We start from the raw sequence: 15006 nt of genomic DNA on the forward strand, positions 1-15006 counted from the left end.
ATCAGGACCTCCAGTCCAGTACAGATGTTCATTATTAGTACCAGAGGCTGATGTGCTGAAATCACCTTGATGCCAAAACAGGACAAAAGTACAAACTTACTGTACTGTGCAGTTTATAATATTGTGTGTGTGAATATTATAATACATAGGCTATATAGAACGGTTTTGGCAGCCTGATGAAATAATGAATCAAGAAAATAAACGGACTGGTTTATTTGTTATGTGTCAAGCATGAAACACTCAAGATTCATTGTATTCTGTGAATTATGTCAGATACACATACTATGCACAGTTTTTTATCCAATGCAGAAAATAAAAATGTCATGCTAGAATGCTATTGAGAATGAATGTATCCTGATTGTTGCACTTGAATACCTGCTGTTGAATGAGGACAGGATCCTAAAGAGATGCCCTCTAGTGGAAGCACAGCACAGAACTCAAAAGGAAACCGGATGCTGGAGGTGACGGACGTTGGGAAGACCGGAGGGAAATGGTCTCTAAATGTCAGGTGAATTAATAATGGTTCTTATCTGCCTCTTCTTTCCTCCTCACTGTCCCTCCTTTCCTCTCTCTTCCTCTGAAAAACAACTTTCTTTCCAATGGCACATACTTCATGAGGTGGGAGAGGTTGAACAAGAAGCAAACATGAATGCATTTAGAGGAGAAAGTCAATGTGTGTGTGTGTTACAATGGGTGGAGGGGACCAAAGGGATGACCCGCAAGTCCAAATCACTGACTAACTACTGACCCTGATGGCCCACTATTAATAACTGTCTTCCAGCTCACACACATGCACATGACTATTGTGTTTGAGTACGCGTGTGGGTTTACTTAGTTATACTTTGAGCTCAAAAACGTCCCCAGAAATTAGCTTAAATAGACAAGACATCCTCAATTAATTAAACATGATCAGGCTGCTCTGTTGGCTGGATTTAACTTAAAGGGGTGTTCATCAGACTCAACTTCAACTGTCCTAGACTGGTTTAAGGTTGTTAACTGTACACTAAAAAAATTCTGGATAAAAAACAACCCAATGTTGGGTCAAATATGGACTAACCCAGCAATTGGGTTGTTTTAACCCAGCGATTGGGTTGTCTTAAGCAAGTATTTAACCCAACCGCAGGGTTAAAACAACCCAATCACTGGGTTAAAATAACCCAATTGCTGGGTTAGTCCATATTTGACCCAACATTGGGTTAAAACAACCCAGCATTTTTTAGAGTGATTTGGTTCTAACGTTCTCAGAACTTTAACGTTCTGGCAAGGTTTCCTCAAAAAAAGTTTCCTCAAAAAAAAAAAGATTCTAACAAAATGCTTCTAGTAACATTAATAGAACAATGATTTTCAATAATAGTTCAATGATGTCTGTCTTTGATGACACTTGCCAAAGGTAATTTAATACATCATCCATTAAACTTTTTCTAGCATTTGTCTAACATTTATTAAACGTTATTACTTAGTTTGTTTCAAAACGTTCAGATGCAAAATGATAAAATGACATGCTTCCTGAATGTTTTCCCCCAACGTTCACATATTCCCTGACGTTTTTTAATCATTTGGAAAAACTGAACATTTTGAACATCCAGAGAACGTTTAGAAATAACGTTTTCATAGCTTAATAGTCTTGCTTTAGGTCTATATAAAACAACAGATGTCTATGGTATGTCCTCATTCATTTAGATAGCTAAGTAAAAGTGTGTGTGTGTGTGTGTGTGTGTGTGTGTGTGTGTGTGTGTGTGTGTGTGTGTGTGTGTGTGTGTGTGTGTGAGTGAGTGAGAGCGAGAGGGGGGGGGGGGTGTTCTGCGAGGGTGGGTGAGTGTTGGCTTGGCCGACCGTCTGCGGTTCTGTCGTGGTGCTGAGAAATGTTCCTTTTGGATCGGACCGTGAGCTTTCATACCTCCCTCTCGCTTTCAAACGAACCGTCTCTCTTCACTCTGCCCTCTTGAGTTTTACAGTCATGAAACGCATCAAAATGCATCAAAAGCACTAAACTTCTGGAAGAACTGTAAAGTGTTCTGGCCGGTCCAGGTTTACACGAGGTGGGGGATATGGGTTTGAACCAGAGGCAGATTTGTACCCTCTTAAATTGTGGGATAAGTTTGGGACCCGGCCTGAGCTATAGGACCCGATATAGCGGAAGCGCGATGCGTCCCGGGGGGACCGCTTATGCGTGCGCGCGCGCGCGCTCCTTTGTTGCGCACGGTGACATTGGCGTGTTTTCGCTGTAGTCGGGCGACATCACACAGAGGCTGAGTAATCTCGTTTGGATCCAATAAGTGTGTGTGAGGGGGGAAAGGAGACTGAGCGCGCGCGCGCAGAGAGAGAGGGAGAGAGAGAAGGGGGGGCTGGGGGAGGGAGGGTGGATTGATCTGAAATCTTGTTCTGTTTTTTTTTTTTTCTTGGAGTGATTTCTGTGCTCCGCCGTGGAGCTTCAGAAGACAAACGAGCGGAGAAGAAACAAGCCGCGTTTACGCACCGCGTGCGCAAAAACGCGTCGCTAGTTTTTGCATCCAACGTTTTACGTGAATTTGTGAATGAAAGCGGCCGAGGGAGAGGAGGAGGCACAGGTTAAGTGGACGCTGCATCCAGTGTACAGGTCGCCCTCTTTAATGCGCAAAAAAAGACGCGTTTTACCTCACCGACCGGAGCCCTTTCGTCGGGCAGACTTTTGCGCTGTTCTGGGGGGAGCTGCAAACTTTCTTCATTTTAAAAATAAATAAAAAGCTCAGATTGCATTCTTTCCCCCTTCAAACATTTTGGAGGTGATGTCATCGGCTCGTGTTTTGGCTGCTGTTGCGCTGGAGCTACAGAATTGAGTCCGGGAAATCAGGTGCAGGGAGCTGCTGTCGCGGGTGGCTGCGAGCGTGTGCCTCTCACCCCTCCGCCTTGCCTTCTGCTTTCACTTTCCCCCCATCATCATTTCCCCGTCTCCCCGGCGCAGTAGCCATGACCGAGCACGCTCCATGGTACCCGGGGTCCAGCTCGCCGCCGCCGCGTCTTCATCGCTCCATCCCCGTCCAGGTGCTTTGCCTCCCGCGGCGCGTCATTTCGCCCGTGACGGATCAGCATTGACACAGACTCTCTCGCGTGCGCATGCACTCCACGGATTTAATCAGTTTTAATCCTTATCTGTGGAAGGACATTTTTAGCAGGAAAAGTTACGGTCGGACTGTTTGGAAACCTTTTGCTGGCTGTCAGGAAAGTTTTTATGAGCGGAAACGGCGCATAGGTGTGGGTCGCGTTTGAACTTCGCTTCACCTGTTCGTCAGACTCCGGAGGATTCAGCTGCGCCCCGCCTCAGCCCCGCCCCGCCCCCTGCCCGTTACCGACCGCGGACCGCAGCCATCCGTATCGGCGGTGGCGCACTCACACCCCGTTGACCCCGAGCCGCCCGTTGACGGTGAAAATATGCAGTCCACCGGCGCCAGCGGGAACGTCCGCCGACCCTGTATTCAAACGGATTAAACAAACCGGACAGACGTGAAGCCGTGACCAGGAGAGCCGTTTCCCAAGCGCGCACGGAGCCACACGGACGCGGAGGAAGCGATGTGGGCCTTTCTCTCCACGGTGGCTGTCTTGTAAGTCATTTCTGAATGACCTCATGCAGAATGAGTTGTAATGCGTAAATTATTAATGCTGCTTTCAAAAAAGCTCAATTACCAGTCTGTGTGCCACACGCTTCACTTCACATGACAAACTCCCAAGTCTTGCATACATAATGATCTTATGACATCACACTTCTGGGTTACCATGGGCGCACTGTGTCAATCACACCCAGCTCAGGTAAGGCCCATCCAATGAAAACAGCTTCAAAGGTGTGTCTGCCACTCTCCTTATTTTCCTTTCTTTTTTTGTTGTGCACACATGGCAGTCATCTTGAGATGGTTATCATTCCATTCCCAACCTGCGGATGGGACCAAAGGGCCTCTGATAATCCATATCCCGAGTGCCTGTCTGGTCCCGGGCTCTCCAAATTACTAATAATAACGCCCAAGGATGGTTGTTCAAGCAGGCGCAGAGCTGGCACCTTATCTGCTGTCTGGAAAGAGCGGCGGCCGGGTGACCTTCTCCGACAGGAAACTGCCGTTTAGAGACAAAAACATCAAACAGAGCTTTAACATTCTCAGACAGTCATGCAAAATTAGCCAGGAGTTGTGGAAGTGAGACTAGATCATGTTCGCCTAGCATGTGCGCTTGTTCTCAAGGTTGGTGTCGTTCCGAACTGATTCACTATCTAATGATATCTAATATTTGAGGTGGTTTCAATTCAGGGTCTGGAGAAACAGAAGGAGACAGATGTGTTGAAGGTTATTTGTTTGAGATGAGCTGAAGATTAGTTGGTCGCCATTTATCAGACGCGTTACTTGAAAAGCTCTTCTCAGGGGAGCACCTGCGGTTCAGTGACTTGCTCAAGGCCACAGAGATAAGCTGTATACAATGGAAGAAGACTTGATTAGTGCGCTCGTGTAATCAGGACAGAAATGTACAAACCGCATGCTCTCCAAGAAGAAAGATGGAATGCATGGAGCTGAAACGATTAACAAACCAATCAATTTCCTAATGGCCCTATTTTTTTTAAAATCCTTTTTCAAGTTTTAATGAGTATGCTTTACAGGAAAACACTACTTCAGTCGTTCTACTTGCAGCTTCTTTGTAATCATTTGTGATTGAGTGCAATTTGTAGCAAAGCGATTTTTTTTCTAGTGCTGGTCTGGCAAAAGTGCTGCTGTTTTGTTCTGGTGAAGCAGGTGACCAAAGAAGTCTCACTTGCCAAGACTGATAAGAACATCAGAAGCAAAATAGGTCTAAAATGGTAAACTTTATACCCTGGTTTCACAGACAAGGCAGACCAAAATGCATGTTTGAGCAAATCTTAAAGTATATCAGTGACATTGTTTTGTCTCAAGATGCACACTAGTAATGCTTTTTTTTCTAAGGCACATTTATAAAAGCTACTTAAATGTCCTAATTGAACTAAGGCCTAATCCTGGCTTAATCTAAGCCCAGGCCTAAGAGGAGTAAAAAAATCTAGGAAAGGATATTTCCATATCAGGACCGATCCGGTCACCTTGAGCGAGTGCTGCAGAAATCGAGGCTTTTACAGTGACATATGTTGCATGCAACAATGCACGAACGGGACTTTCTGTTCCTGTAGATCTTTCAGAGAACACCATCGGAACATTAATCTTAAGACTCGCAGCACCTACAGCCCTGACTACATTTCTCTTTCCTTCCCTGTGCTGTTATATTGTTTAAAGTTGGCCAGCGGTGTAAATTGTGCTTGAAGGGTGTGCAGGGTGATTTGGGATACGACTCCACCTCGCTGCGCTCAACTCTACACACGAACGCCTTCAGGAATCATTCTGTCTCAGGTTTGATGATGTCATCACCTTGCTTGTTTTGGCCACCGACAATAGCGTTCAGTAGAGTAAAGCTCGCAGCTACTTTCTTTCTCTTTTCTCCTTCTCTTTCCCCATTCCCCCCACCTTTCTCTCTCTCTCTGGCAGGCCGCAGGCTCGTTGCGGTTTGGGAGGGATACGGAGAATCCGAGGTTGCAGCTGAAGTCGTTTTTTTTTTTTTTTTTTTGCATTTTCTTTCCCTCTTTCCCCCCTCACTCTCTCTCTCTTTCTCCCAGTGAAGCACTACTGTTTTAACAGCTGAGAGTTCTTACGGGACCCAGAGCCAGTCTCACCTGCGCAGCCAGGGTTTGGCAGCCACACCAACCGTTCATACACAGATCCACTGCCAATGTGTGCTGATCTGCAGCCAGCATGCACAGATCTTGCATGTGCAGTTCTGCATACAGTGCGGCACGTGTGCATGCATGACCTCTGCTGCCTATTGGAGAAACACAACACGTATCAGTCAAATTTACTGCATGTGCGTATAGTAAACACATACAAGAACACATATTAGAATTAGAGATCAGTAAAGCGCTAACTATTCATAATACACTCAATAACATTCTTAAGATTGTATTAATGACCATACAAGCACAGAAAATATAAGCTTTTTTTTAAATAAACAAACAAAATAGTTAAAGGCACAATATGTAAGATTTTTGGATTCAAATATCCAAAAACCACTATGTTATATATATTTTTTACTTGTGTATTAAATTATCCCAAATGTTACTAAAAATGTTTAAATCCAAAGAAATAAGCAATTTTACAAACACCAGGACACGGACCGTTGTGCACCACCTATCTATGACATCACACCGCGTTACCTATTATTACCCTTCAATTTATTTATGTTGTAGAAACAATGAAAACACCACAGAAGCCTAAATGTGTTTTATTAGACAGGTGAGCAACTGTTTGGATACATTCATCGACAGAAAACTAATCATTGTTATACAGTTCAACACAGTTCAGTTTGTTGTTTAAGTCTCGTTTTCTTACCATGTTTTACCATGCCTAATATCGATCTAGTAGCTTAGAAATCTTGACGCACCCTAGCGGCAGCAAATCTAATTTGCAGCCAGTGTCATTTAGCAACTCTCCACAGACTTGCGAGCTGGAAAAACCAAACTCTGGTCAGGCCAATCACATCGTGTATAGAGTCGGTGGGCGGGCTTAACATAACGACGGCAGAGTTGCGGAGGTTCCGCGTGTTACTTGTAAGCAAAGAAACTGGCGAACGGCGGTCTTTTGAATCGGCTTTAGCTGCGACTCTGGAAGACTTTGAGAAAAGAACGGCACTAAAATCATTCTTAAAGGAACTGTACGTTTGAAATGTATTTCAATGAATCATAAAATGGCCCTGATATGTCACTAGCCATTAAGAAATCATGTTAATTTCAAACACTTATATCACTGATAACAGTAGTCCAGCCAGGATATTTTCATTTAAAAGTTGATGTTGCAGCCCTCAACTGATGTTGATGTTGACATGTTGTGTTTTGGCCTGAAGCTCCGCCCTCCACCTATCGACCAATCATGACGTCAGTAGTGTTTCAGCATCCAGGTTGCCAGATCTGTTCTAGTTACCACAGATGCAGATCTACAAACGTTCCTGCTGATCCTGCAGCCAATCTGGCAACCTCGATTCAGGGGGAGGGGGAGGGGGATAGTGATTGCAGTACTAGCTTTGGCCACAAGATGTGTTTGGAGTTTTGCCAACCAGATACGGCGAAAGTTTAATTATCAACTAGCTCCGCTTCACGTTGCTCTGGTTGGTTGTAGTGCTATCCTATTGCGTGCTGAGGGATTTTTAATGTCGATCTAGCTCACTGCAGTGTGAACAAGTGTCTCATAGTAGCCGCGGAGCAAACGTACAGAGTAGCATTATAAAATAAATTTCAACACACTCAAATGTATGTAATATGATAAAACAGTGCTGTGTTATCCCATATAGGAAGAAGCGGAAGTGCTCGTCTACGGCATAATAAAAGCTTTGTGAAATCAAGTCGTTTTAGAATAATTTCTGAAGGATCATGTGACACTGAAGACTGGAGTATTGATGGTGAAAATTCTGCTTTGCTTTACAGGAATAAATTACAGTTTACAATATATTCAAATAGAAAACAGATATTTTGAATTGTAATAATATTATTGTTTTACTGTATTACTGTATTATAAAAACAGTTTAAAAATCTTACCGACCCCAAACTTTTGAACGCTAGTATATCTTAGTTTGTGTATACAGCTTCATGCATATTAACATCAGAAATGCAGACAGCATAAATCAGTGCACACACCGGTGGAGAAGAGCTGTTTATGTGAGCAGGTGCTCAAACACAAACACACACAAGAACCTGGTCAGCACATGCACATCTGGTCAGTGATGATGCCGAGGTGTGTGGCCGATCGGGGATCTCAGGTGCGAAGGGTCAAAGCGCAGGTGTGCCGCGCAGACAGGTGAAGTCTGTGCCATTCCGTGACGCACCGTTTAGCAACATGATACACAGAGCGTCTGTTGCTGAGAAAACTTCACAAACACACGTGAGCTTGTGAGCATATTGGCCCAGTATGAGTGGAGGTGAAGAAAAGGGGCGTCTCGATCTGTTCTGGAGAGAGAGGAGCCCATTCACATGCTTTTACATTTTCCTACAGCATCATTTAAACATCTTCAGCAAGTGGAGGAGTTTAATAATAGAGAAAAATGTTTTTAGGGTGCGGTGACACCTGCACTTCATGACTTGTTTTATGAGCTTTATAAACGCCAGGAAACGGAATGACAGATCAAATCCAAGAATCTGGTTTGAATTTCTTAGGACACCCTGAACTGAAGATAATTCAGCATCAAGGGGTTTTGCTGGTTAGCACGGCCCCGTTAGCAACTGTAACTATACTATCTGGCTGTAAAAAACATCTAAAGTGGTGAACTTTTTCCCCTAATCACTCTAGAGCCACAGGAAAAATGTATTATAATGTAAAATAATAAATAAATCCCTTATAAACAAAATGGACTGCATTTATATAGCGCTTTTATCCAAAGCGCTTTACATTTTTGCCTCACATTCACCCATTCATACACCGACGGCGATGTCAGCCATGTAAGGCGCCATCCAGCTCATCGGGAGCAGCTGGGGTTAGGTGTCTTGCTCATGGACACTTCGACACTTGGTCAGGTGGAACCGGGGATTGAACCACCAACCTTTCGGTTTGTAGACAACCTACATGAACCACTGAGCCACTGCCGCCCTACCTAAACAAAAGTTAAGGGTATGGTGTCATATATAAATGCAAGTTATGCATTTGACTTCTGAAGTGTTGTGAACTTAAAAAAAATAAATAAATTGTACGTTCATTGTATTTTCATCTTGTTTTCCAGTAAAAATATCTAAATATTTTGAAAACAAAATACATTTACTTGATATACACTATGGTTTAAGATATTAAGTCTTGTTTTCTGAAGAAAAAAATGCTTAAAGGTCCCATTCTTTGCGATTCCATCTTTCAAACTTTAGTTAGTGTGTAATGTTGCTGTTAGAGCATAAATAATACCTGTAAAATTATAAAGCTCAAAGTTCAATGCCAAGCGAGATATTTTATTTAACAGAAGTTCCCTTTCAAAGCCTACAGCGAAACGGCCGGTTTGGACTACACCTCTGCACTTCCTGCTTTAATGACGCAACTAAAACCGTTTGTGGACGAACCCTCCGCCCACAAGAACACGCAAATTCAGGGGCGTTGTCCTTTTGCTCTCGCAGGTCGAGAATAGGAAGCGTTGTTTTTGTAGAGTGTGTTTGTCACCATGCCATTGAAACGCTGTTATTTTCATCCCGGAGTCAAATCACCTTTGTTTGGCCTTCCCACGGACGATGTACGAGATCAATGGCTACAGTTTATGGTTAACTCGGTTCCGGAAAATTATAATCACAATTTAAAACTATGTGCAGCACATTTTGCTGAGGACTGCTTCCTCAATCTCAATCAGTTTAATGCCGGATTCGCAGAAAGATTTTTTTAAAAAGACGACGCAGTTCCCTCTTTGTCTGGAGAAGGCGTTGTTTATATGGACCACAACCGGTAAGTGTATTTTATTAAGTCGGTCCGTTTAACAGTTTATGTAACTCATGACACAAAGTGCAACGCAGTTTAGCTTTGTTAACTAATGTTAGATGGTAATTGAAACTAATCCGAAAAACTCAGCATATAAAAGTGTAGTAATTCATTCAGACACCATCGATTGTTGGTGTTTGTAATGATCAGTTTAAACTACTGAAAAGACAGCTTACCATTCTGAAACATCCAGCAAAAGTCTTTCCTGAGCAGGTTGTAATTGATCCTCTTCGATATTCTCCGGGTCTGATTCTGATTCAAATTGATAAGGCAATATAAACATTTTTGCAATAACATTGAGCGCGCGTATCTACCGTAAGAGGCGGGACCTTTCGGTGGAATCGGTGGAACGTGCACTAAGCTGCTGTCCAATCACAGCGCGGGAAGTGCTGGCCTAATCAGAACTCGTTATGTGTTTCTGAAGGAGGGACTTCATAGAACAAAGAAATCATCAGGCTGTTTTTAGGACAGAGGAAACAGCGGTATACAGATAAGTAAATTGTGTGAAAAATACTGTTTTTTTTACACGCGAAACATGAACTCATGTTATATTGCACACTGTAAACATAATCAAAGCTTCGAAAACACGCGAAGAATGGGACCTTTAAAACTAGATAAAAAAAATCTGACAATTGGAAAAGAAATATAATCTTGTTTCCACTTTAAGCTTATTTTTCAGAATGCATTGGCAGATATTTTTTCTTGTTTGTGTATGTACAATACAAGAATGGGACATTTCATATCAAGTATTTCGGATTTGCATGCACCAGTCAAACAACTGCCATAAAGATGAATGGGAAGTCTAACGTTAGTTTTCTACAAATATTATAGGCCTGCTTGATTATAGGTCAGCTGTTGTGAGATCAAAGGTTAAACTGGACATATACTGGAAAATATTGTCCTTGAAAATAAGCACACTCTAATATTCACAATGGAGATTTAGGGACAAGTTTACTAAACGTGAGCGCAATTCCAAAAAAACAATGATGGGAGAGAAAAGTTCTGCTCGTGATCTACTGACGACACGTAAATTAAACAACAGCCACAGCCGGATCATTTCCATAATGACCAACACAATCTGCCAGTTAGCATCTGGTTTAAGACGCCCTTTTTTGGTTGCTTAATAATGGCGCAAACACCAGTACATTGACCAGCACAAACCGTAGTAAATCACCTCGCATGATTCATTTACATATTCTCCTCCTATATATTTGGTGTCTGAAAGGAAACTCCTACAAATGCATATGCAATAAGGTCAGCTGCAAAAATAACCCTGTCCATGCCTTTTCAGTGCTAATTTTTCACTTCGAGTCTTTAGTAAATCCTGACAGTAGCTTTTTAACGGCAAAAGGGGGTTTGTGCTGGTGCAAGCTGTTAGTAAATCTGGCCCTAAAATGCAAAACCAACTTGTTCAGAAATTATGAAATGGGCAACTCCCCAACTCTTCAGAACTGTTCAGCAACTGAGCCTACCATAATGAACAACAGCATGAACACAGATAACAAAAAAACGTTCTCCGAATGTTCTGGCAAGGTTCTTTCAATGTTATGAACAAGTGTTCTTCCAGTAACATTAATAAAACATTTGTTCAATTATCTGATCTTTAATAATGTAGGCTATTAATAATGTTCTCAAAAGTCAAACATTTTGCACAAACATGTTATTTATAAGTCGTTCATGGAAGCATTTATCTTCACGGATTTACAATCTTGCTCCAAGGGACTTGTATACAGACACACACAAAAGTTTAGGGATGCCTGCCTTTACACGCACATGAACTTTAATGACATCCCATTCCTAATCTGTAGGGTTTAATATGGAGTTGGCCCACCCTTTGCAGCTATAACAACTTCAACTCGTCTAGTAAGGCTTTCCACAAGGTTTAGGAGTGTGCTTGCAGTCTCTGCTCTAATTCCTCCCAAAGGTGTACTATCAGGTTGAGGTCAGGACTCTGTGCAGGCCAGTCAAGTTCCTCCAAACCAAACTCACTCATCCATGTGTTTACGGACCTTGCTTTGTGCACTGGTGCACAGTCATCTTGGAACAGGAAGGGGCCATCCCCAAACCCACAAAGTTGGGAGCATGAAATTGTCTAAAATATCTTGGTATCAGCTTGGTATGCTGAAGCATTAAGAGTTCCTTTAACTGGAACTTTGGGGCCAAGCCTAACCCCTGAAAGTGGTCATGGAACACCAAAATTCAATGATTTGGAGGGGTGTCCCAATACTTCTGGCAATATAGTGTTTAAACAATCACCAGACAGACTATTACCGTACATCATGTGTGGGTAGTTGCCAAGTGTGCAATAACGGAGAACATGGGAAATGTGGTTTTGTACATGGTGCAGCTATTATAGGGTGTGTGTTCCTGTGGTTTGCTGTTTAATGTAGGGAGTGTTTAGCTGACGTGTACAACTCATTTAAATGTAAAGGAAATGTCACTGTGTACCTGTGTGTATGTGTACACACACGTCCAGGTATACCCTGCCTACAAGGACAAAATGTCCTAACAAAGATGACAATATCCGAAATCCTTGTCCTTGTGGGGAGATGTTTTTGTCCCCATGAGGAAAACAGCTTATAAATCATACTAAGTGATGTTTTTATTATTATTATTTATTAAAGTTTTGTGTGAAGGGTAGGGTCAGTGTAAAGGGAAGAAGATACAGTTTACAGTATACAGACCATTATGTCTATGGAAAGTCCCCATAAAGCATGAAAACACAATGTGTGTGTGTTTTAAGAAATGTTTTAAGAAATAGTCCATTTCAAAACAAGTTAATCTCTATTTAGAGCATTTCTGCTTGTTTTTGCTGTTGAAGGTATCCTCCACATTACAGCATGTCAAGTGTATTTGTATAGAGCTTTTCAGAAATGTGCATTGTTCCAAAGCAGCTTTACAGAGAATCATAATTTTTATCTATATGAATTTCAATATATTAATTCCATGTTATCACAATTAGTTTATTAGAGCTGGGCGATAATATTGTTTACATTTTGCGTGTATTGTATTTATGTGTGTGTAACATTATGACCGAATATTGTATTGGTCCCCCTTTGCTGACAAAACAGCCCTTAACCCGAGACATGAACTCCACCAGAACCCTGAATGTGTGCTGTGGTATCTAGCACCAAGAAGTTAGCAGCAGATCCTGCAGGTCCAGATCCAAGTCCTGTAAGTTGCGAGGTGGGGCCTCCATGGATTGGACTTGTTTGTTCAGCACATCCCATAGATGCTCGATTGGATTGAGATCTGGAGAATTTGAAGGCCAAGTCAACACCTCAAACTCATTGTTGTGCTCCTCAAACCATTCTTGAACCATTTTTTGCTTTGTGGCAGGAGCATTATCCTGCTGAAAGAGGCCAAAGCCACCATGGAATACCATTTCCATGAATAGGTGGATATGGTCTGCAACAATACTTGCTAGGTGGTACATGTCAAAGGAACATCCACATGGATGGCAGGATCCAAGGTTTCCAAGCATCACACTGCCTCGGCCGTTTTGCCTTCTTCCCAGAGTGCATCCTGGTGCCATGTGTTCCCCAGGAAAGCGACCCACACGTACCCGGCCATCCACGTGATGTAAAAGAAAACATGATTCATCAGACCAGACTGTCTTCTTCCATTGCTCTGTGGTCCAGCTCTGATGCTCACGTACCCACTGTCGGTGCTTTAGGCCGTGGACAGGGGTCAGCAGGGGCACCCTGACTGGTCTATAGCTACGCAGCCCCATACACAACAAACTGTGATGCACTGTGTATTCTGACACCTTTCTATCAGAACCAGCATTAACTTCTTGAGCAATTTGAGCTCCAGCTCGTCTGTTTAATCAGACCAGCCTTTGCTCCCCATAAGCATTAATAAGCCTTGGTCACCGATGAACAGGTGCTGTGATGAAGAGATAATCAATGTTATTCACTTCACAAGTCATAATGTTATGCCTGGTCTGTGTTTATACACACACACACACACACACACACACAAAACTTTTAAAAATGAACCATAATCCTTTTTTTTTGGAGCTCAAAGCCCATAGTTTTGGGTGAACTATTCCATCAACTTGTACTGAACAAACCATTCCTTAAATTGCATGGTTTAGTCATGTGAGGCTGGCGTTATGAGTGCATGTGTACATTGAGTGTGTGTTGACAGGCATGATGGAGAGAGTGTGTACATGTGCATGTCTGTTTCGTTGCAGCTGTCAGCTGGTGAGACGCTTCCTGCTTCTCTCTCATATCTCTTCATAGCTGAGGCAGTGTGGGGGAGTCTTTCATTCTCTACTTCCAGACAGGGAAACAAGAGAGAGGAAGGGAGAGAAAGAGCAAGGGATTAAAAACGACAAGATGAGAAACACTCTTTCAATTCCTTTCATATCTCCTCCATTCCTGTCTTTTTTTTTCTCCCTCCGGCGTGTTTTCTTCTGTTTGCGGCGTCTCCCCTGACCCTGGCGGTGATTTCATTTTGCGGGGTGAATTTTTGGGATGTAAACAAGCGATGGGCCGCAGCTGAATCATCCGTAATAAATCAAAAACTACCGTCTTATCGCGATCAGAGTAATATTAATTTTGCAAAGAGCCACAACCAGGCCGCAATTCTCACCAATCATAAAGTCAGACAGAGGAAACCTCATTGACTGGGAATCTGGTGGAGTGAGCTCACGGATGTGCCGTTACATCAGGGGTCAGGGGGCATTTCTGGAATCGAGTGTTTCAGCGTCAATGGAATCGTGTTGCTTCTGAAACCATATAAGAAATCATAAGCCTTCTTTTGCGGCTGTCTCTGAATAAGCAAACATATGACTGGGGCGTCTGTTAAAGGATGAAATGCGTCATTTCTGTATCACTAAACTAAATCACAAAAATAATCATGAAAAATAAATGTTGGCTTACTTGTAATTTACTCACACTCTGTAAAATAAAGTTTCTTTATTGGCATTGGAGGGTCCATGAAGAACCCTTAGCATCCATGGGACTTTTTTATTGAGTAAAGGGTTTTTTGCAGTGAAAATAAAGTTAAACTTTATAGTTTATAGTTCTCTGTGAAACCCAAAAAAGTCGTTCTATGGCATATTTAAAGATTGTATAGTTTATGCATGCTAAAAATTGAAAATTATACTTTTATAACGGTGGTGCTGCATGTTGTGTTTAAACATGATACATGTTTAAAAAAAAGATTTACATACATTCGGGACATTTGCTGACTGTTCTAACATTCAAATAGTCTCAGCCTCAGACGTCACGCCCACGGACCATTGGCTGAATGTCTGATGCATATGCCCAAATACTTTATATATAGGAAGATGGTGCAGTCCGATTACTTATGAATGGGAGAACGTGCAAAGCGCAGTATGGCGAACAAGCCCCGCCTTCTAAATGAAAGAGCCAATCACTGATTAGTAAGGTCATCGCTTCACTTAGTCACGTTAGAAGCTCCACTTACTATAGAAACAGGTGTTCTGAGACACATGCGCATTAGCCATGTCCAGACGTTTAGAAAC

At 42.4% G+C, this 15006-nt stretch overlaps 1 protein-coding gene across 3 annotated transcripts in view; it reads left to right on the forward strand.

Annotated features, from left to right (window-relative positions):
* Positions 1-491: 491 nt before the first annotated feature.
* The window catches only part of fgf18a (fibroblast growth factor 18a), a 30650-nt gene continuing 16135 nt past the window's right edge, over positions 492-15006 (forward strand). The window contains exon 1 of one of the 3 annotated variants that reach the window (XM_067456462.1): positions 492-508. Coding sequence is in view for 2 of the 3 variants with exons in the window: in XM_067456460.1 (XP_067312561.1) it covers positions 3547-3578 (32 nt within the window). In the remaining variant the exon portion in view is untranslated. Of the gene's footprint in view, positions 509-2373; positions 3579-15006 lie in introns of those variants that run through there. The other 2 variants (XM_067456460.1, XM_067456461.1) reach the window with 2 other exon arrangements.

This window comes from Pseudorasbora parva, chromosome 11, assembly GCF_024679245.1.
Source record: "Pseudorasbora parva isolate DD20220531a chromosome 11, ASM2467924v1, whole genome shotgun sequence".
Taxonomy (NCBI): domain Eukaryota; kingdom Metazoa; phylum Chordata; class Actinopteri; order Cypriniformes; family Gobionidae; genus Pseudorasbora; species Pseudorasbora parva.